Source organism: Pelobates fuscus, chromosome 1, assembly GCF_036172605.1.
Source record: "Pelobates fuscus isolate aPelFus1 chromosome 1, aPelFus1.pri, whole genome shotgun sequence".
NCBI classification, from domain to species: Eukaryota; Metazoa; Chordata; class Amphibia; order Anura; family Pelobatidae; genus Pelobates; species Pelobates fuscus.
This window is the reverse complement of record NC_086317.1, coordinates 451929664-451953461: the sequence shown is the minus strand read 5'-3', so window position 1 is coordinate 451953461 and position 23798 is coordinate 451929664. Positions and strand designations below refer to the sequence as shown.

The 23798-nt window shown below is 39.3% G+C and overlaps 1 protein-coding gene across 3 annotated transcripts in view; it reads right to left on the bottom strand.

Annotated features, from left to right (window-relative positions):
• Window positions 1-12464: 12464 nt before the first annotated feature.
• The window catches only part of PGR (progesterone receptor), a 126641-nt gene continuing 115307 nt past the window's right edge, over window positions 12465-23798 (bottom strand). The window contains exons 6-10 of one of the 3 annotated variants that reach the window (XM_063430468.1): window positions 21903-22047; window positions 20128-20258; window positions 17524-17681; window positions 14965-15116; window positions 12465-13155 (exon numbers count right to left, since the gene is read on the bottom strand). In XM_063430468.1, the coding sequence (XP_063286538.1) occupies window positions 13122-13155; window positions 14965-15116; window positions 17524-17681; window positions 20128-20258; window positions 21903-22047 (620 nt within the window). In that variant the 3' untranslated portion in view covers window positions 12465-13121. Of the gene's footprint in view, window positions 13156-14960; window positions 15117-17523; window positions 17682-17707; window positions 17963-20127; window positions 20259-21902; window positions 22048-23798 lie in introns of those variants that run through there. The other 2 variants (XM_063430477.1, XM_063430485.1) reach the window with 2 other exon arrangements.

The window sequence follows — 23798 nt, the reverse complement described above, 5'->3', positions numbered from 1 at the left end:
TAAATAAATGCTTTTTGTATTTTTATTTCTTGGAACTCGTTTTAACTTTTTTTTTATGTAGTTACTAAGTTTCAATAATGGTGTGTGAGGGATACTTTATATATTTTAATATATGTGGATAAATTAAGAAAACACAATAAGCGAAAATATTGGTACAAATATGAAACTGTGAAAATGATTGTCATCAACACGCCAATTTTAAAAAGGAAATGCCACTTTTCATTATTTCTAATAACGGCCTCGATTTAATACTGATGTTTTAAAGTAATTTAATATTTGTGGAAAACTTGTAAAATTATTTAATACTTAGAAAAAATATTTTAATATTTTGATAATTTTTTATATATTGATGAATTTTTTTTTTATATATTATATATTTTTGATATTTTCAGGAAGAAAAAGATTATTTTAAACTCTAACGGAAACAATATTAGATCATTTTAAAAGCTTATACAAAATGTTAAATCGAGGCCATATTTTTGGGAAACATGGAAAATAAAATAATTGTCAAAATCCACACCACTTTATTCCACAGCTTGGCGGCTCCATCTCCGTTCCCTGTCAGTCATTGTTATAAGCTCTGTCCTTTGTATCTGGCAGATGGCACAGAGAAAACACTCTCAGCGTTATTCACTAAATTCAGAATTTAAATTGAATTTAGAATTAATTTCAAATATAAGGCCTAAATAGCTGAATTGAAAAAATGTCAGGTAGGCATCAAGACGTTGAGGTACTTTGGCCTGAAATTTGAAATTGTCTTTGGAATTCTCACTTTCGAAAATAACCCTAACTGAGTAGAGGAGAAATTGATCAATATTTCTACTTCTTCCCCTCCTTTGCAACGTGTGTTCTGGTTCTGCTAAATTGTGATAGTATTTGTTAGAATTTTAATATAGGTTTAAAGAAAACAGAGCATTGCATGAAAAAAAATAATTAATGTAAGTTACAAGTAGACTTGCACACGGCAAAAACCTGTTGGTTCTTCTAAATGTTTTAAACTTTTTAGGTTAAGAAGAATTTTGGGCAAAAAAAAGGAACCGAATATTGCTGGAGACACCCGAAAATAAAGGAAAAAATGCATTTATATTGTCCCTTCAACAATAAAAAAAACCTCTCCGCTTTAAATTTTTGACTCATACTAGGTGGCAATTGCTGCTATCAGTAGCCACAGCAAACTAAAATTCAGAATAGCTGAAATGCTAGGCTATCGCTCAATTGTGTTTATTTGGAATTAAGGTAAAGTTTAATTTGTGATTGGAAATGAAGAAGAAAATTTGATCGGCCAAAATTCAGACAAATTTTAATTACAAGTCTACAAGTTACAAATGATTTCCAGGGTTTCAATGAGAAACTGATTACTTTTTATTCACCAAACAATACATTTTGAACTTCAGCAAAAAAGCTGAATATTTAGAAAAATGTGGACAGATCTAACTCTCAGAATGCAAATGACAATATTATCAGAATCGATGAGTTGTATTTGTAGACGAATTAGAGAATTTTGTCAGATTGGATTAAAATGTGCAGTACCGTTATCAGTTGTCCATCATCTTTCTTATAGTGAATAAGCCCCCCCCCCCACCCCCCCCCCGTCTCTGAACACCTGGTTCTGATTACATTTGTATACAGACTAACAACAAAAATACAGTAATATCAAACAAATCAAATTCAACACAAGGTTATTCTGACATGACTGAAGCACTCAACTAGATTATCATTTTCGTATCAAAACAGTTGAATACATATCTGAAACCAATTTTACTGTAACTCCCACCAAAAATAAATTGAATCTCCTTGGTAACCGAAATTAAATTAAAACTTCCTTATTTCTATCATCTGTGTACTCCCTTCACCCTATTTCTATAAGTAAATAAATCATCTTGGAGCTTTGGAAAGACACTGTCATTGCATTTTTGAAGTTCATGATGACTTGGTGTCACGTTATGTACCATACAATATCTCCTATATGTGCTAGGTAAAATAATAGCAAATGTTAGCATGAAAAGGTATTTGACTGTACAGTCATGATTAGCACAGTAGTAATGAGTAATAACTACATGTACGGAGGATGAAACTGGCTGCGGGCATAGCCGTACCATCCCCAGATGACTTGTTGGCTGCCTCCCTCAACTCCTACTTTGCATTTTTTACACTTTGTTGCCGGATGTTCATATCATTCAAGAATGTTTTAATTCAGAAGGAGTAAATTACTTCTGGATGAATATATCTCAAGATATTTATATAATAAGACATTTGCTTGAGATTTCACCACAGTGCAGTGTATATATTAAATATTTACCTGCCTAAATATAAATTTGTCATCCACAAAAAAATTTAATTCCTTTTAAAGGATCACTATAGGGTCAGGAACACAAACATGTATTCCTGACCCTATAGTGTTAAAATCACCATCTAGCCCCCCTGGTTCCCTCATGCTTCCATAAATATAGCAAAATCTTACTGTATTCAAGCCTGAAGCTGTAGATCTGCATGCTGTTTGCCTTAGAAAAACAAGCAGTCTGGTGACATCATCAGAAGTGGTAGCCTGATCCAATCACAATGCTACCCCCATAGGATTGTCTCCGACTGACAAAGAGGTAGAGCCAGCATGATTCAAACACAGCCCTGGCCAATCAGCATCTCCTCATAGAGATGAATTGAATCAATGTATATCTATGAGGAAAGTTCAGTGTCTGCATGCAGAGGGAGGAGATACTAAATGTTTGGATGCATTTTAGGCAACCATGACCCAGGAAGGATCTCTAACAGCTATCTGAAGAGTGGCCAGTGAAGTTATCACTAGGCTGTAATGTAAACACTGCAGTTTCTCTGAAAAGACAGTGTTTACAGCAAAAAGCCTGAAGGTAATGATTCTACTCAACAGAACAAATTCAATAAGCTGTAGTTGTTCTGGTGACTATAGTATCCCGTAAACAATTTGTATGACTGCAAGTATCAAAAAACACTCACTGTTTATAAATTATGAAGTTTCGACTCATTAAGTACAATTATGAGCAATAGTCTTATTGTTGAGAATTTTCACCAAGAGTTTTTTACCCCATACACTGGCAATTAGACCTGACCAGGTAGTCTGTAGCAATTTACACATAATTGTGATTATTTCAAACTTTGGAAGGGTATTGTGTTTATAAACACAACAAAGACAATATATACCATTGTTATGTTTCATGACCACTCACTATTTGCAGAAGAGAGTGACATGGACCCAAGGCTAACTTTTTAAAGTCCAACGGATCATATTAAAGCATTTTTCGCTGATTTAGTATGCCAGATGTATCTACACAAATACATGTATGCGGTACTCTCCGATACCACCTGTCCAGGTGTGATGAATTAATATATTTTATATCCTATGACTAGCTATGTTGACCTTGGCAGCTGTGCTGTCAAAACTTTTCGGATACACTCTTCTCTCCATGGCACTTAGATACTGCTTCCCCACTCAATTGCAAATTAACACTTGAAATGTAATTTTTTTTCATCCTATCTGTACAGCACTGATGGACTGACACTGCTGGGCTAATTACTCCAGAGATTGTCAGTCATTAACCCTCAGCCATGTTGGCGCCCAGAGTCTATTAGTAACGGCAGTGAGCTTAGGTGGTTATATTGCTCACTGTGCCCCTTCAATTAGTAATTACACTGATTTAAAAGGTTTTTTTTTGTGGGTTTTTTTTTTTTTTTGTAATATGGCCTTAATCTAAAAGGAAAAATCTATTCTGTTTCTATATTTAGTATTAGCATTTTTTTGTAAATAGTTCAGAATATTTTTATGATGTTTCTATAACACATTTGCACTTATATTTCCTGTCCCTTCTACTGAGCACCAGATGTAATTCTCCGGCTCCAGGGATATCTATATAGAGCAAAGCTAGGCAACCTTTGGTACTCCAGAGGTTTTGGACTACATATCCCATAATACTCTTACAGCCATTATGCTGGCAAAGCATTATGAGAGATGTAGTCCACAACTTCTGGAGTGCCGAAGGTTGTCTAGTCCTTGGTATAAGGGACCTTCACATTTACCAGATGGCAGGTTCACTCGTGGCCTTTGTAATCTTCTTTATAATTGATGTATAAAAAGAGAAATAATCTAATAATGCCCCAAAGATCTTACCGAACAGCAATGTGAAATAGATTATTTAAGAAAATGTTGTTTTCACACAATATAAAATGTTGTTGTCTCTACAATATATTCCAAAGTACATGCCTTCAGAGACAGATTTTGAAGTAGGTTGCCTATTTCCCAAATGAATGTTGCATTCCATTAATTACAAATAGCTAAAAAGAACTGCTTGGAAGGCATGCTCAAGTAGTTAATATGTTCCAGAAATATTCCTTTTACTATCCATGAATCATCTTCTTAAGAGATTAACTTTTCTTGATAGCATTGGAACACTGCAGTGTAAATGACTAATGATATAAACAGGTATCTGATTAAGTTGCAACTGACAAAATCCAGAATATGTGAAAAGGGAGAGATCATTCATGTCCTAATAGCTAAACTAGGCTCTTTCCTTCTAAGGCAATTATGTATACATGTCCTCCTGGTAAATAAGAAAGTGGTTGCCACACCACCTAAATTTATTGCTAGAACGATAGAACTCAAACAATGTACAAACAGTGCTAATAATACAACTAATTAATATCGACATATTATTCTGACAATCATACCTTGCGTGGATGCAAGATGTAATTAAATGGAACCGGGCTATACGATCAAGCATGTATATACACACGCACACATAATATTTGTATGTAAATAGTTACACATTTATAGTGCACAGGTTTAATATGTACTGTATATTAAATATAATGTATGATTGTTCTCTAGTTATGTAAATACTTTTTGTATGTATGATTTTTTTTAAATAGTTGTGAATTCACACAAATGTGTTCTTATCACTATATAAATTCTGTTTTGCATTTTTTTCACGAACATATTAGATTATGTATTTGTTTCCTTCTACGTTCGATCTGTGCATGTTTTCCCAATGTAACCACTTTTGGGGATTTAAACACCAATTTATTATAAAAATACAAAGGATTATATTTCAAGATGTTTTTGCTGTGCATCAAGATTATGTTATTGTCAATGATTTAAAGCACAAGATAATATTTTCCAATTTACATTTTCTGGCAAAAAACTCAGCAGACAACTGTGTGCGAGAGCTAATGTCGCAATACCGGTACTAATTAACTTACAAAGACGTGTATTATTATTATTTCTTTTTAAATGACTCCAGATGATTAGATCAATACGATCTAATGTGTTGTGTGCTAATTTGTATTTTTCTAATATTTATATGCGCTCTGTACATATATACATGTATGTAAATTAAGGATCCATTTATCATAGACTAAGTTTATTGCAGCAAAATTGCTGTCCTTTACACTGTAATGGAAAGAATACAATCATAATAAAGTGTCTAGAACAGATGTTTGGTTTTTTATTGTCTCCTAACGGTAAAATGGTCACAGTCAATTCCCTCTTTGAGTCAATAATTGGACAATAAATATATGAGCTATATTGGGGACTATGTTTCTAGGAATGCTATTATGAGTTTGATGTGTAGGGCTAGTGAGTTATTGGATAAGAGGGGTAGGTATAAGGAATATTTATGAAAAGTAAAGGTCCTGGGGACGAACGTGACGAATTGTATTTAATGAACTGATAAGGTTTGGGTACCCTAAGTACTGCCCACTTTGGCACTTGTAAGGACCTTAGGACGGAAGGTCTCCTAATATTTAATTTCAGAGAAGAGAATTCAGTATTATAAACAGGGCTTGTAGATTTTGTAGTATATAAGAGAACAAATTGGTTGAAAATAACAGCGAAAATAACAAAGAAGAGAATCCCAAGCACATATAGAAAACCAAGCATATATAGGGACCAGGGAGAATCAGTGGCGTACTAAAGGGGGGGATGGAGGGGGCGGTCCACCCCGGGTGCCACCAGGGTGGGGGGTGCCATGACCCTGGTCTGGGGGCTGTGTGAGCTGTACTGTCGCACAGTGCCCCATGGTAGTTAGGGTGCCATGCGGCCAGAACAGCTCACACACGCAAAGAGCAGCTGAACTGGCCGCATGGAGGTAAAGTGGGGGCAGAGCTAATAACATTTGGGGGGCAGAGCCAAACTGGCAGCAGGGGTGGGGCTTAATATGGCCCTTACCCGCTGCTGTTACTGCTGCACATGGAGGTGCAGCAAGATGGAATCTCTGCTTCTCCACAAGGACTTCAGGGAATCCAGTCCTCCTCCAGCCCACTGTCTGTAAGTAAGAGTGTGTGCGTGACTGTGTGTCTGTGTGTGTGTGTGTGTGTGTGACTGTGTGTGTGTAAAACTGTCTGCCTGTAACTGTGTGTGTAACTGTCTGCCTGTAACTGTGTGTGTGTGTGTATGTGTGTGTGAGACTGTCTGTGTGTAACTATCTGCCTGTAACTTTGTGTGTGTGTGTGTGTGTGTAACTGTATGCCTGTAACTGTGTTTGTGTGTGAGACTGTCTGCCTGTAACTGTGTGTGTGTAACTGTCTGCCTGTAACTTTGTGTGTGTGTGTGTGTGTGACTGTCTGCCTGTAACTGTGTGTGTGTGTGTGTGTGTCTGCGTGCGTGTGTGTGTGTGTGTGTGTGTGTAACTCTCTGCCTGTGACTCTGTGTGTGAGTGACTGTATATGTGACTGTCTGGCTATGACTGTGTGTGACTACCTGTAACTGACTGTGTGTGTAACTGTCTGCCTATAACTGTGTGTGGGACTGCATGTGACTATGTATGTGTGCCTGTCTGCCTATGACTGTTTGATGTTGCCTGCAACCGTGTGTGACGGTCTGTGACTGTGTGCATGTGACGGTCTGCTGCTGTCGTGTGTGTGTCAATGTATATGTGACTGTCTGCCTGTAACTGTGTGCATGACTGTCTGTGACTGCATGTGTGACTGTGTGCGTGTGACTGTCTGCATGTAACTGTGGGTGACTGTATGCCTGTCACTGAGTGTGTGACTGACTGTCTGTCTGTAACTGAGTGTGTGACTGTCTGCCTGTAAATGTGTGTGTGGGGCTGCAGGGATTTTGTAGGGGTTTTGTATTAGGACAGGATTTGTGGAAGGGGGTTGTGGGGATTTTGTAGACGGGGCAGTACAGGATTTGTAGAAGGGGGCAGGACAGGGGTTTTGTAGGAGGGGCGGGGCAGGACAAGGGTTTTGTAGGAGGGGCGGTTTTGCTAAGTTTACAAATTGTAAAAAAAAAGGAAAACATTTAACATTTTTTACAGTTTTTTTTTTTGAGGGGGGTTGGGGGTGGGGGGTGAATTGGTAATGGTGTCTAGACCAAGGCACTGTCCCTCCATTCAGTGTTAAACCATTTTAGAGCAGTTTTAATCCTAAATAAGGGTCCCTGGTCACTTATAGTCCGGCCCATTCTGAAAGGTGTGGTTAAGGCAAAATTACTAACTTCCTTGTTGTCGTAACCTTCATACTGTCAGTTGGAGCTCTGATAGGCTAAAAACAGTCAGCTGACACTTTCACTCAATCACAGCTGCCCATTGCTGCTCAGACTAATAATTATTTATTAGCCAAAGCAGCACAGAGGGGATGGACTGCCAGGGACTCTTGTTTAGCATTAAAATATAAAAACATGAAAAACTGTTTAATGCTGAATGAAATTATGGAACTTGGGGACTTCCGATACTATAACCAATTTTATGAGATGAAGCTGATACAGTGCACACAGTGTCCCTTTAAGGGAACCTCTACTATCTTGACAAAGGAAGTCAAGTTTATCTAATGCCTTAAGTTCCACCCTTTGTCAAGATTGTCAAGTCTAGGTAACAAATAAAAGACAATGTAGTCCCTGTGTTGTCTTATGCTTTAAACAGAAATAGATCAGAAATTAAGAAAAGAAGAACAGATTCTGAAAGAGGAAGAGAAGGGGAAGAGCCACTTTAATGCAATTCTGATGAAATTTACTTTTGAAAAATACAGACAAAACCAAAATCTTGCTCTTATCTATATTCTTTTCGCCTGATTGATTTTCCATTTAGGCCATTCCACCAGACATAGAAACAATACAAGTACAAAAGAGCATAATCTTTATGAGCACTACATAATAAAATTATTGGAAGGAAATGGAAAAGTCACAAGCATTACTAGATGTTCCAAATTTTTTGTATAATCTACTACTTAACATATAAAAAACCATAGGATTATCTTTGTCCCAGAAGTGGCTCTGGATGAACTGGCCGTATTGTGACTTTTCCTGGAACATTCATTAAGACTAGTGAGTCAATATATTCTGAAGCATAAATCAGAATTGACCAGGTTAAGCCAACAAAACTGTTCTTCTCTGCTTTCACCTTCGTATTTAGACATTATATATCCATTAGGTTTTTTTAAGTTGTTTTTGAATATTTTCATATTTAGCTTGCATTTTACCCCCTATTCTTCGAATTTTCAGGAACATGACGAAGGGGAGAAATTATGACTTTGACCTAAAAGCGGGTCAAGAAGTCCACAAACTATATGTAGGTGGAATGTAAACAATTCTCTGGAAGATATAATAGTTTTAGCACTAGTAAGAAACACTTTTCACTTTCTTAAGATTTTGAAACAAAATAGCTTTCTGAATACTTTATAACATAAAAAGTCAAAAATATGTTCCCCTTGTTGGATGGTGCTCCGGGAACATGGAACGGAAAGTGATTGGGCTATAGGGGCAGGCCACATTCCTTGTGTGCACACTCATTCTTCGCTTCATTGTACTTTATGAAATAGTGATTTTTTTCATATTGCATAAAAATACACATATTATCACAAGGTGGTGCTATGGTAAATGTGAACAGTACACCATTCACATTTATTTAGCAGATATTGCTGTGTTCCTTACTTTCAAAGTTATTCACATAACGGGAATTGTGGAGAGTGCCTCAGCTAGGTATAAAGAGAAAACAAATCTATTAGCTGAACACTCTCAAACAGCATACAGGGAAAATATATAAATAGTGATGCCCCGAACTGTTCGCCCGGAATCGTTCGCCAGCGAACATAGCTTGTTCGTGGTGAACGCGGCGGGCGAACATATGCGATGGTCGGTCCGCCCCCTATTTGTCATGGAGGTGGGAGGGTCTGGGAGGGAGGGTCTGCTGCTGATTGGATGGAATGTGTCTGCTGACTGTGAGGTACATGGTCAAAGTTTACTCAATGATGATGAATAGGGGGCGGACCGACCATTGCATATGTTCGCCCGCCGCGTTCGCCACGAACAAGCTATGTTCGCCAGCGAACGATTACTGGCGAACAGTTCGGGACATCACTATATATAAACACTAAAAAACACAAACAAAAATGAAATACATCTTTATACACTAAAGTGTATGCACCATTTAAGTGAAGAATGCACATAATGCAGATAGCTTTAAAAGTTAAGGCAATAACTAGTCAGGGGGGAAATGGGATAGAAACATAACTGGGGTAAGGGAGGGGATAAAGTATTTGAATTATTGAGATAGGAAGGATGATTAAGATGGGAAATAAAACAGAAAAAAAATTATATTAGTAAAATATATGTATAAGATTAAAGTGTGTGTGAGGTGTTGTATGTATGTATGTATTGTCTGATATGTGCTCCATAACAGGTGCAAAAATGCGCGTGTTCCTAACAGCTAAAATTGACCTATAAATCTGATTCACTAATCCAACATGGTTAAACCACCACTTTTGTCTGTCCAACTCTAACCCCTACGCCAAGCATGTCAAACCCAAAGGCTTACACAGGCCAAATTAACAAGGTTTAAATTTATGTGGGCCGCAAAAAAAACTAAAACTTCAGTTTTCATAGAAACCTAGGTTTCTTTAAAAAAGTACAGTGTAAAAAATGTTGCCTAACTGACATTTGACGTCCTTAGGCTCTTAGGGTTTCAAAGTAAACAAAAGAGATAATTTATTTTAAGGAGACGTGCATTTTCATATAACCAATGTTTAATTCCAACTACCTTGACATATTAAAGGAGCACTATACGGTCAGGAACACAATCATGTATTCCTGACACTATAGTGTTAAAACCACCATCTAGCTCCCCTGGCCCCTACCTCTTCCCCCTAAATATAGTAAACTCTTACTTGTAGTCAAGTTTGTAGCTGCTGGCTCTGTCCCTGTCTGCCTCTAGTGCTTCCCCATAGGATTGGCTAAGACTGTCAAGGAGGCAGATCGGGGCAGAGCCAGCACAAGTAAAACTCCCTGGCCCTGGCCAATCAGCATCTCCTCATAGAGATGAATTGAATCAATGCAGAAAGTTCTGCATGCAGAGGGTGGAGACACTAAATGTCAGTGCTGCTTACTCTGCAGCACTGAGATAGGAAGCAGCTCTAGCAGCCATCTAAGGAGTGGACAGTGTCGTTATCTTGTTGATTTTGAAGTCCTATTATTGTGTTCTTCACTTTGGCTGAGATCAAACTTGGAAAGCATTGGGAGGCTATTGTGCATGTGTGGCAAAAAGCTGCGCGCCCAATTAGCATCTCCATGGAGAGCATTCAGCAGCACCATGCAGACCCAATCTAATACATTGCCCGATCCCCCAATCTAATACACTGCCCCTTCCCACATTTTAATATACTGTCCACAAATCCAATACATTGCCCCCAAATTCAATATACTGCCCCTGCCCCATTCTAATACACTACCCACAAATCCAATACATTACCCCCAAATCCAATACATTGCCCCCAAATTCAATATACTGCCCCTCCCCATTCTAATACACTACCCACAAATCCAATACATTGCCCCCAAATCCAATACACTGTCCCCTGCCACTCTTATACACTGCTCCTTAATCTAATATACTGCCCCTCCTACATCCACTCTAACAGAATACACTGCCCCCAATCCCACCACTCTAATTATATACACTGCCCTCCTCCTTCCACCCATTTAATACACTGCCCCACCCCCAATTTAATACATTACTCCCTCCCACCACTCTAACACACAGCCCTCCCCAATTTAACATACTGCCCCCTCCCACCACTCTAATATTATGTCTCCCCATCACCACTCTAATACACTGCCTCCTCCTTCCCCCAAATTAATACACTCCCCCCCCCTCACCAATTTAAAACACTGCCCCCTACCACTGTAATACACTCCCCCACACCCTCCCCCAATTTAATACACTGGGTCCCCTCCCTCCCCGAAATGAATAAACTGCCCCACCCCCACTTCAAATTAATACACTGCCCTCCTCCCAATGTAACACACTGCCCCCTCCCACCGCTCTAATACACCCCCCACACCCTTCCCCAATTTAATACACTGCCCCCTGCGTCACATTAATATACTGCACTCCTCCCCACCACTGTTATGCACTAGCACCCTCCCTCCCAAATTAAATACACTGGCCCCCTTCCCCGAATTAATACACATCCCCCTCGCTCAAGTTAATACACAGCACTTCGCTCGAATTAATACACTGCCCTACCCCCCCCCCCCCCCTCCAATTTAATACACTGGTCCTCTTTCTCAAATTAATACACTGCCCACTCCCAAAATTAACACACTACACAGGAAGGTCCCCCAAGCCACTCTTTCCCTACCTTAAGATGAGCCGCCCGTCCTCCACTTCCAGCTCTGCTCTTCTCTGCTGACCAGACGCTCCTCTGGCACTGCGAGCAGGAGGGAAGGGGGAGTGACTGACCTGCTCTGCAGACATACAGCCACACTGCCCTCTTGTGGCCGTGGGAGGGAAGACAAGAATCAGACAGGAAAGATCATTCTTGTCTTGCAGCTGGTCGCAGCCACAGCACAAAGCAGCCCCAGGGCAGGTGGGCTGCAAATATATTCATTGTTGGCCGCAAGTTTGACATGCTTGCCCTACACCAAGCATGTCAAACTCAAAAGTCTAGCACCGGCCAAATAAACAAGGTTTAAGATTATGTGGGCCACAAAAAAAAACAACTTACACTTTCATAGAAATGTAGGTTTATTTTGAAAAGTACAGTATTAAAAAAAAAAAAACAGCATCCCCCTCTACTAAACCACAGCTCCCCCCTCTACTAAATCCCAGCCCCCCCTCCCCCCATTAAAATCCCAGTCCCCACCTCCCATATACCAACTCCCAGTCCCCCCCTCTACTAAATCCCAGCACCCCTTTAGGTCAACAAGCAGACTCCACTCACATTGCCGCTGCCAGTATGCAACTCCGGAGTCTGGCCTCTGGTTTACCCCAAATGGCGCCGTCCGCAGCCTGTGCCAAAATGGATCCTCCTGCTAATTCTTGAAACCCTATGATGGTGGAGCATGTCGATGTCACATTGGAATGTGACGTGGCACCTCCAGGTAATGGTTTTGAATAATAAACGTTCTCTTTTACTGCTCTACATTTGAGCCATTTATAGTGGAATCCTAGGATGAAGACTGAACCGGTAGATGGGCTAACATTAGAAGGCTGCAAAATATAGGCCTGCATATTAGAAACTAATCTGTGCTTTTTGTCTGCAAGTGTTTACTGGATGCTAGCAGTTATAAAGGATTACCACCACATCTCTATGGGGAACGTTCAGTGTCTCACACTCTGCCAGTGCTGGACTAGGAAGCACCTCCGTTGGCCGTCTGATTTACTGCCACTAGAGGTGTTACTAGGCAGCAATGTAAACACTGGCTTTTTTTCTGAAAAGGCAGCATTTACCGTGTTCATCCTGCAATGACATGCAATAGACACCAGAACAACCAGAACTTTGAGTTGTAGTGGTTATGGTGACTATAGTGTCCCTTTAACTACATGCATATTCGCTGCAGCTATATTACTTTGAGAATTATAATCTGTCTAGGTTTCCTTAGGAAATTCTGGCTAACCCTGGCAGCCCACATGGTTCCTAAAGAATTGACTGAACATATTAGAACAGATAGTACAGGGTTTGACGTTTAGTGGTTTCAAGGTAAGTTTCAAGTTGTTACACAGATTAGAATGAAGAGACTTATACAAATGAGAGGAAACAAGACGAGTTTTTATTGGCTCTTCATTTTGCTTCAACAAATTCCATGGCACGGATTTAAAGCACGGTTTGCATGTGATTTGCTAGAAGATGCTGGGATACCATCACGTTCTGAATTAGTATCACCCTTTATCGGCAGACAGACAATCTCCCGACCTAGAGAAAGAATTACCATTTAATAAGTAAAAAAGACAAAATGATTTCAAAAGCAGGTAATACTGGGTAGTATTCTCTCTCCAATAGTTAACATTTAATAACAGTTTATTTTACAGTCTAGTGAGAAGCTACAATTATACAATGTATCTAGCTGTTGTTATTAAACAGGGAAGTAAGGTAATTGACTAACTCTAACTCTGCTGTGCAATAATTTAAATTAATCTACTTTAAAGGACCACTATAATGTCAGGAAAACAAACTCGTTTTCCTGGCACTATATAATCCTTAGGTCCCCCCCACCCTCAGGGCCCCCCTCCTGCTGGGCTTAAGGGGTTAAAACCCCTTCAGCCACTTACCTTAATCCAGCGCCGGGCTCCCTCGGTGCTGGTGACCTCTCCTCCCCCTCCGACGTCAGCTCCCGAGTGGAGCTGAATGTGCATGCACAGCCAGAGCCGTGCGCGCATTCAAACCGCCCTGAGGAAAGTATTACTCAATGCTTTCCTATGGAAATTCTGCGTGCTCAATGCGATTTTCGCATCGAGCGTCGGGGAAGCGCCTCCAGCGGCTGTCAGAAAGACAGCCACTAGAGCTTGGATAAACCCTGCAACTGTCTTATCTCTCTTCCTTAGACCCAAATCATCCATCCCTGCAACATGAAGGCCATTTAAATTTACTCGGCTCAACCCACCCATGTTCCTTCTAACTATATAGCATGCACCTCCAGCTGTTTAGAACCACACCAATCACCTCCCTATTACCTTCACATGTTACCAGCTGCTGCAGTTTTACCATTAACTCTCTCTGCCATCACATACAAATTCCTCTGCTACCTCTTGTCTCATACCCCCATTTCAACCTTTAGATTGTAAGCTCACGGGCAGGGCCCTTTACCTGTTGTATTGGTCTGTTCTTATTGTCTTTGTCTTTTTCCCAATTTTACAGCGCTGCGGAATTTGTTGGCGCTTTATAAATGCCAGTAATAATGGTCTGGGTGACTATAGTGGTCCTTTAAGCAGAGCACAACCAACGTCAGTTAAACCCCCATAGGTAAGCATTGCAGCAATGCTTTCCTATGGGGAGGGTCTAATGTAATAGCGGCACTTGCCCCCTTACGCATTAGCGTGCCCCCCCCCCCCTCACCTCCCAACAGCTGATGTCATAGGAGGGAGATCGGCATTGGAATTGGGTAAGTACAGAAGTACAGTAAGGGTTTATTAATCCTTAGAGTACCGGGGGTGCCGCTAGGGAGGGCAGAGGGAAGTATAGCGCTAAAAATACAGATTTGTATTCCTAGCACTTAGTATCCATATAAGGACTGTATTCAACCTGACACAGCCCAGAAGCAAATATGTTTGTGGAACATTTTGAGCTGGCCTAGATAATCATAGTTGGTTGGTTGTATGATAACTTGATTTCCTCGTATAATAATATCCAAAAAATGTCAAGGCAACATGTGCAATCTCTAACACTAGCACACAGAAATCTGGCCTAAACAGACAGACAAACAAATAGCTATGTTCCAAAAAACAAACAATAAAAATGTACTCTACATCATGTTGGAAGACTGAAGTGTCTGCTACAATCACAACAACTTGAAAACCTTTCCCAGCAAGTCTGGCTGCTGCAAGTCTTGGTCAGTAATGCATATGCTTACATCACTAAAATAACTTAAAGAGTGCGTCTTGCCTGGGAGTGCACTGTGATTGGTTGGTATTGTAAGCAAACCAGTTACATTTACATTTTTTCATCAGATTAATAAAAATAAAAGTAGACATTGTCAAAAACCTTATAAAGGAAAATGAATTTTACTTTTTGTGAAAGATAAGCGGTTTAACCATCCCAGCCAGGATCTTGGGTAACTGTGCAGATATGACTTCTGACATCATCTCTGGAAATTCGACACTAAGTGCTCGAGACTGAAGAAAAGTATTGAGGCAATACAGATGGAGCTGTTTCACTAGCTGTTAAATAAAGAAAGAGACAATTTATAGCCCTATATAAATCATTAAAACACTGTACTTTGCAAACTAGCTACACTTATGTTCTGTTTGTGTTATTAATGCCTTATTCTGTCGCCAGTAATATACTGAATTAGATGACTCTTTCAGTAGACTTTTTACTAGTGTACCAATGATTTGCACAATGTGGTTTTCTTTATTACTTGTACCACAAGAAACCATTCCCTTACACTCATGTTTTGCTTAGTAATCCAGCCATCCACGTGGGAGGTGCTCCGTGGAAACAGCAGACACCGCGATCTGTTCGATTCTAGCAAATAGAGAAAGACACAGGCGACACGCCAAGGTTCTTGATGGAGAACTTTTATTAGAGGGTAAGTCTCCTGACAAGTAAGTGTGATATTTCAGCTCTATGTGGTCTTAATCATGCATCGTGATTAAGGTTCCACAGAGCCGAAACCTCACACTTTGTGAGGAGACTTACCCTCTAATAAACGCGCAATCAAGAACCTTGGCGTGTCGCCTGTGTCTTTCTCTATTTTCTTTATTACTTGTGTTGTGTTGATGTGTTTTGGCATTTTTAATTTGGAGCCCATATGTGATGAGGTATAACAGATGATAACTAGGGTAACCAGAGCTGCCAAGTTGTAATAAAATACTAGAAGATATTCTTATCTTGTGGCACAATGCATTGAAAAAAAAGCACACTGCACAAAACATCTGTATTTCGTATCGTTCTTTATTAAAGGGACACTATAGTCACCAGAACAACTACAGCTTATTGAATTTGTTCTGGTGAGTAGAATCATTACCTTGAGGCTTTTTGCTGTAAACACTGTCTTTTCAGAGAAACTGCAGTGTTTACATTACAGCCTAGTGATAACTTCACTGGCCACTCCTCAGATGGCTGTTAGAGATCCTTCCTGGGTCATGGCTGCCTAAAATGCATCCAAACATTCAGTGTCTCCTACCTCTGCATGCAGACACTGAACTTTCCTCATAGAGATTCATTGATTCAATTTATCTCTATGAGGAGATGCTGATTGGCCAAAGCTGAGTTCGAATTGTGCTGGCTCTGCCCCTGATCTGCCTCCTTGTCGGTCTCAGCCAATTATATGGGGAAGCATTGTGATTGGATTGAATATTATATATATTGTTTTTGCCTGTTAATAATTGATACAGACATAACGATTTCAAGCATTTTTGACACTTTCTTTTATCTTTATAGAAGTATAATATCTGGGAAGGGGCCAAATCTGCCCTTGGATACTTTTCTCCTTCCAAGGATTCTTATGCCATATATATTATCTCTCATATTGAACACCTAGGACATTTATGTGTATTTTATTTTCACAAAATGTTTGTGTGTATGCTTAAACAAAGTTTTATTATTACATTCATTTTCTTAGAAAACTCCTGGATATTTGTTGCTATTTTTATAGTTAACTCACTTTATTAAGAGTACAAATGTAAACCTACAAAACATTCCACATGAAAAGTCTTCACCATCATCAGATCAGATTGTACCACTGACCAAATTCAGACTCCATCAGGTGCATTTTATAGTAGAAACTGATATTCTCTATTCTTTAAAAAGTTAGAAGTTTGAAATATGCCTTCAGACATATTTAGGGACTTTAATGGCTCTATGCAGAGCTCACCCCAAGCTGTGCATGAAGTGTGCGTGCATGCTTTAATGGACACTAAAGTTATCCAGGCCACTTCATCTGATTGAAGTGGTCTGGATGCAGTGTTCCAGTCCCACTGAGTCCTGTAATGTAAATCATTGCAGTTTTTGAGAAGCTGCAATAATTACATTGCAGGACTAAGACTGCCTCCAGTGACTGTGAATCGTACAGTCACTAGAGTCACTTCCAGATGGCTAACTGACTTTTGGTCACCTAACTGACGCTGAACGTCAGTAAGATCCCCATAGGAAAGCACTGATGCAAGGGCCTAATACGCTTGCGACACTCACCGTGCATGCACATTAGCCCCCGTACCCCCCATCGGATGATGGCAGAGACAGAGGAGGAGCACCGATCCAGTGCAAAGGGACATTGTCACTGGAGTCGGGTGAGTAAATAGTGAGTTTTCAACCATTTAAGAGCCAGGATGGGGCAGTCTTGGGGGAGGGCTGGTGGACCAGAGAGCTCTATAGTGTTTGGAATACAGATTTGTTTTCCTAACACTATAGTACCCCTTTAATATGTTAGATTTATTTTATTGGATTCAAAGGGTTCCTTCTTTCCCTTAATCAAAGATCCTTATCTCAAGCAATAATTATCTTTGAAAGAGGAGAGTTCAGAAACTCTTGTAAGGTAGTTACTGGATACTGTATTTTAATATCAGAACATTGTGTAATAGTAGATTGCTGTTAACATCCTGTAAAATAAAAGAGACCACTTACATCATGCATAGAGTCCATTATTTTCGTAAGATTATAGAATCGCTGGGAGCTGGCAACTACTCCCTTGTGTCTTAAGTTGATTGCTTTTGCCAGTTCCCTTATGTAATTTGACCTCATATCATCAAAGTGACTCTGACTTTTAAGACCTTCCAAAGGAACTGAAATGAAAACAACAATTTTTGAATATTAAAAGGTGTTTCAGACTCAGAAAATATTGTAAAATTACCATAGTGTTGGAGTTCCATCCAAGGAACAGCAAATCCCCACAATCCGATCCAAATAAGGAATAGGATTCACAACTCGGCTGCAGGAAAGGGATCCTTTAGGACAGCATGAAACATGACATAAATATGTTTTGGCCACAAAAGACTTTAGTTAGGTGATGGCTCTTCTTTATTTACCCTTAAATAATGACCTTTAGCAGGGCTGGCAGACAATTCTGGGAAATATATCAGAAAGGGTAGATTAAAGTAAAACAGTTTAGCTGATGATATCATTGTGCAATCAGTTCCACATCAACAATAGGACTGGTTACCAAACTTTACGGACCAAGGCACTTAAATGAGAAGACTAATGTCCAAAACATATCTACTTTTTCTTTTTAACTTCGTAGGCAGCTTTTAAATGTCACTGCTACTTAAAGCCTTACTGGAAAGATATGCATATTTACTAACTTATTACTCTTAATTAATTGTCAGGCGAGGATCTCAATTTTAATGTTGACACATACTTAATGAAGCATGTTTTAAGGACTGCATTCCAAATTTTACAGCCCAGAAGTCAATGTGCTTGTGGTGGTGCACTTTGAGGTAACTTGAGACATACAGGTTGAAAACCACTGTTCAGTACTAGAAATCAGGATACTGAGGTTACCAAGCTCTTTATTATTTTATAAATCACATTTAGTACTCATTTAGGGAGCTCTGTTAGCACAATGCAGGCCATCCGAAAGGATATATGGGAAATCATTTTTTGGGACTCTGGTACTTGGTTAGAGTCCAAAGGAAGGAAATGGAATGTATGTGTTTTCCAGAAATGAATGAAGTAAAGTTATTTCCCAGTAATCTGATCATTATGATGTTAATTATGAAATACGTTTAAAAAAAAAAAAATGCACATAGAGCAAAATCTAAGCTTAGGTTCCAGGGTCTGCCCAATACATTGTGCTGTCTGGGTCCAACAATGAAGTGCTATCCCCTCAACAAAACCATGCCCACCAAAAAACACCCACAGCCATTATGTTATGTAGTGTGTGTAGTAAATGCATTGTGTGTGTTGTTTGTGTAGTGGATGCAGTGTCTGTGTTTGTGTAGTGGATGTAGTGTGTATTGTGACTGCAGAGTGTATGTGTGTGTAGTGGCTGTATTGTGTGTAGTGGATGCAGTGTGTGTAGTGACTGCAGAGTGTATGTTTGTGTAGTAACTGTGTAGTGTATGTTTGTGTAGTGGATGCAGTATGTATACTGACTGCAGAGTGTGTGTTTGTGTAGTGGATGCAGTGTGTAGTGAATGCAGAGTGTGTGTATGTGTAGTGGACACAGTGTGTATACTGACTGCAGAGTCTGTGTTTGTGTAGTGGATGCAGTATGTGTAGTGAATGCAGAGTGTGTGTTTGTGTAGTGGATGCAGTGTGTGTACTGACTGCATAGTGTATTTTTGTGTAGTGGATGGAGTGTGTGTAGTGACTGCAGAGTGTGTTTGTGTAGTGACTGCAGAGTGTGTGTTTGTGTAGTGGATGCAGTGTGTGTACTGACTGCAGAGTGTGTGTTTGTGTAGTGGATACAGTGTGTATACTGACTGCAGTGTGTGTGTTTGTGTAGTGGATGCAGTATGTGTAGTGAATGCAGAGTGTGTGTTTGTGTAGTGGATGCAGTGTGTGTCCTGACTGCAGAGTGTGTGTTTGTGTAGTGGATGCAGTCTGTGTAGTGGATGCAGTCTGTGTGTTTGTGTAGTGGATAGTGGATTTCACTATGAGATCTTGAGAGTATCCTATATCCTGTCTAGACACAGAGAATCTGCTACCATGAGACTATTCCAATCTGATCAAAGAATCTAGCCATTCACAGTGTTCAGTTACCATGTACCATGAAAATATCCTGTGAGAAACTATATAATTTCTCTTGCTGCTCCTATTTTTTCCCCATCTATTAGTCATTTCTCACTTAATCAACATTTGGCGGCTGCCCCCAAAATATCAATCATCTTTTTTTCCACATATCAATAGGGCAGGAGATACAGCCCACATAATTTGGCAGACCTCTTTCCATCATGGCAAGCTAACCCTATACATTTTGTACCCCAAAGATATCTGCTTCTTCTCCATCCTTTTTCCACCGATGGGACTCCAAATAACGAACATCCTTTGCCTATTTTGCTTGTTTTGTGATTTGACTATATGACATTTTAGAGTTGTGGAATTCGGCCAAATTGCAGATCGCCAAACATGTTTTTGAAACCAAAATTATTGATCTATTAATTGGTCATCTCCTCAACACAACCAATAATTCACACAATGCCGCATTTAATTAATCTTACACATAGTAAGGTCATAAATGCTATTACATTTCATTCTACACATTGCCATATGAATACCAATTGTACTTACTTGTATTTAGGAGTAGCAAAGCTTTCATACAAAGGAATTCTTCATGGGTAACTTGTAGCTTAACAAACTCCTGTGGCAGCTGCCACATAGAGAGACATAGAGAATAGAATGACGAATCCTTCATTCTTTGTCTAATAAACAAAAATGGAAAAAATGATGTAGTGTTTGATATAGGCTTTTATGATGTAGGCTTTTTGGGAAGACTGAGAAGTGAACAGTGATTTATACAACCGCTTGGATAAGAAAATATTAATGCCATATGTATTCACCTCAGAACTATGCTATAATCGTTTATTTTCAAAATACATGCAGAGAGCATATCTTCTCGTCAGTTGTTATCCTTTACTATAATACGTTACATACATTGATTGTGAAACACAGGGGAATAACTACCAGCAGTATAGCCGGAGCAATGGCACCAGGACCACGGGATTGTGGGAACCCATTTGTAAATATTACGTTGATTGGGGATTACAGATGAACTCCAACAGCCACCAAAAATAAGAATACCACCCAACCAACGAGCCCCTTCTCCCAAAAGACACTTCGATCTCCACCCTGGGAGGGCAGTGCTTTATAAATGTAAAATAAGGACTGCATTTTATATTTAGGGAATGAAAGCTGTATTATATAGGGAATAGGTGATTGCATAACCGAAATGTTTTCTTCCACATGGGTATAAATAATGAAGTAACAATTCACAAAATTTGCCCAGCAGGAAGTTTTTATTGGCTAACACGACCTAAAGAAGGAATGTGGACAGGGGTTGTGTCCATCATGACTATGTACCCAGAGAGACTTGTCCTGTGGTTTTAATACTTCGGCAAGTATGAGCCCGACCAGGTAGAGGTAGCCTAAACCTGCTCATGATGTAAAATATTTTACCAGGAAGGATACATTGAGATTTCTCATGTTTTTAAGTATGTACTGGGGCCACTGACACTGCATTGTTACTAGGGTATAATACAATATTAAAAATAGAAAATAATGTTAATACACAACACATATATAAATTTAATACAGAACAGGTAAGAAACATATTCAACCATGATAGGCGAATTATGTTTTGAGATATGCAGAAAGGAATCTCTTAAAGGATTTTAGGCTGGGGATATGAAACTATGACAATATCTTCCATAACTGCGGTTCTCTGTAGTAAAATAATGATCGAACCTCTTTCTTTTTGTATTGCGATATGCTAAATATCGTGCTGGTACTGGGTCGGAGGCTATAGGAGAGCTCTCTGCTCAAGTATGGTGGAAGCTTCTCAGAAAAGCTCTTAAACACAAGGCTGGAAAGATGAAGGGTGCGTCTGGATTCCAGCAATAGCCAGTTTAGCTGTTTCAACATGTCACAATGGTTGGTAATGTTATTATATTGTTGCACAAAGCGTCAGAATGAGTTATACAGCGTAGTAAATTTATGACGATGGGTTGGCAGTGCAGGTGCATACACTACATCCCCATAACCAATGACCATGTCCCCTTACTTCCTTACCATGGTCATTGTGCCACCACAGTCATCATTATAGTGAGTAAATAATCCTGGAATCAGTGTGGCTGTTCAGTTTGCAAAATGGTGTAATTGAACAGTATAATTCTCAAACTACATTTATAGCACATTTAAAAAAGCAGGACTGGTCCTAGTGCCCAATGGATATGTTGACACCTTAGTTTGTACTGTTTCAGTAAACAGATTGCATGATGGTGATTTCAACCCATCTTATACTTAGTACAAAATACAGAAATCATAAATAAATCAGTAATAATACTCACTCATTCAATATTAAATCTGGTGCAAAATAAAGCATCTGACCACTGACGTGCTTGTATGACCTCCAACCCATGGCAAAGACCATCAGACTCATCCAAGAATATTGTAAAAGTGTTATCTGATCGTCGATGTGTAACATTTTAAATCCTGGAGATAAAGAAACATTTCAGAGTTAGAATGTATATCAGGTTCACACTTTTAATTTTAATATATATATATATATGAAGATCTTGCAGCATTAACCATCAAAGATCACTATATTAATATCTGCAGAAAACTCAAGTTTAAAAGTAAACGGTCACTTAAGAGCTAACCTAAAGTTTGCTAGCTATTGGTCGTGCTAAAAAAAAAAAGTAAAAAAAAAAAATCATCTATTTTTAAGCATTACTTAAGGTCAATTCATGAAAAGTCATAGGTGCTTCAACAAAAAAAAGTGTACATTTTAAAAACTATGAATCAACATGATTTTCAAATTTCAGTTTGTCCAAAATTTTTGAATTATCACTTTGGAACTCAAAAAAATTCAGAAATTTGGATGCCCATTATTCCTTGTGGGGGTCCTGTTCAGCAAATAACTCCCTAATTTGGTATCCTTAAAATTGGTAGTCCCACATATTAGGGGGAGCTGAAAGACCAGAATTATGAGGTTTTTTTTTTTGCTATCCTTATGTGGGATTGCTATATTTAAGGATACCAAATAAGGGAGCTATCTACTAATACACCGTACATGCGGTATGTATATAGAATGCTTATGGTGCATGTATAAAGAATGTATGGATTACATGTAGACATAATGTATATAGCAGGGCTTCCCAAACATTTATGGGTTGAGACCCACTTTTGAAAATGGAAATTTTTCGAGACCCACTTGTTTTTAGTGCATAATTTAAAAACGAATACACTTGGCACATCATGGGCGCTTTAGAGGCAGAAAATTGCCACATCATGGCAATCAGTTTTAGAGGCATAAAATTGGCACACCATGGCAATCTCACGTTTAGCATCCCAGTGGTAGATCGCCATCTGTTGGAGAACTCCGACAATGCTATGCCAGCTGAGGATCTACAGTTTTCCCATCGTTGCAGGGTTGTATTTGTGAGCATTGTTTGAGCGTTTGTATGTAAGCGTGTTTTTGTATGAAGTATATGTGCTGATGTATGGGTGTATTTGTATGTACTGTTGCCATTGGAATGTAGTGGTGCACTTGTGTGTAGTGTTTGCGTCTGAATGCAGGGGTATTTGTATGTAGTGATGGGTTTTAAATACAGGTGTGCTTTTGTGTGGAAAAGGTGAAAAGGTGTTTGTATATAATTTTAATATTTTAATACAGGGGTGCGTTTGTTTGCGTTTGACTGCAGTGTATGTGTAGTGGATGAAGTGTGTGTATATTGTGTATATAAAATTATATACAATGTGTGTTTTACTGTAAGCGTGTTTTTGTTTGGAGTATGTGTGTGAATGTACTTGTTTGAATATAGGTATGCATTTGTGTGTAGTGTATACACTTCCACACACTGAAACACATACACACACCCATACATAGAAACACACACACACACACATGCATGCAAATACACAGACACATAAATACACAGACTGACACAGCAATACACACACAATGACAAGTTACACACACTGACACAGATACAGACACTCAGATACACACTGACACAATACACACACAGACACACACGGACACACACCACGGACACACAAATACACAAAAACACACACTGACACAAAAGGACACACAGAAGAGTGACCATGCGTGTGTGAGTTAAGTGAAAGTAACAGTGTGGGGAAGGTGAGAGAAACAGTGTGAAGGAGGTAAGGGAGACAGAGTGAGGGAGGTGAGGGTGGCAGTGTGGGGGGGAAGAGAGGGTGACAGTGTGGAGGCA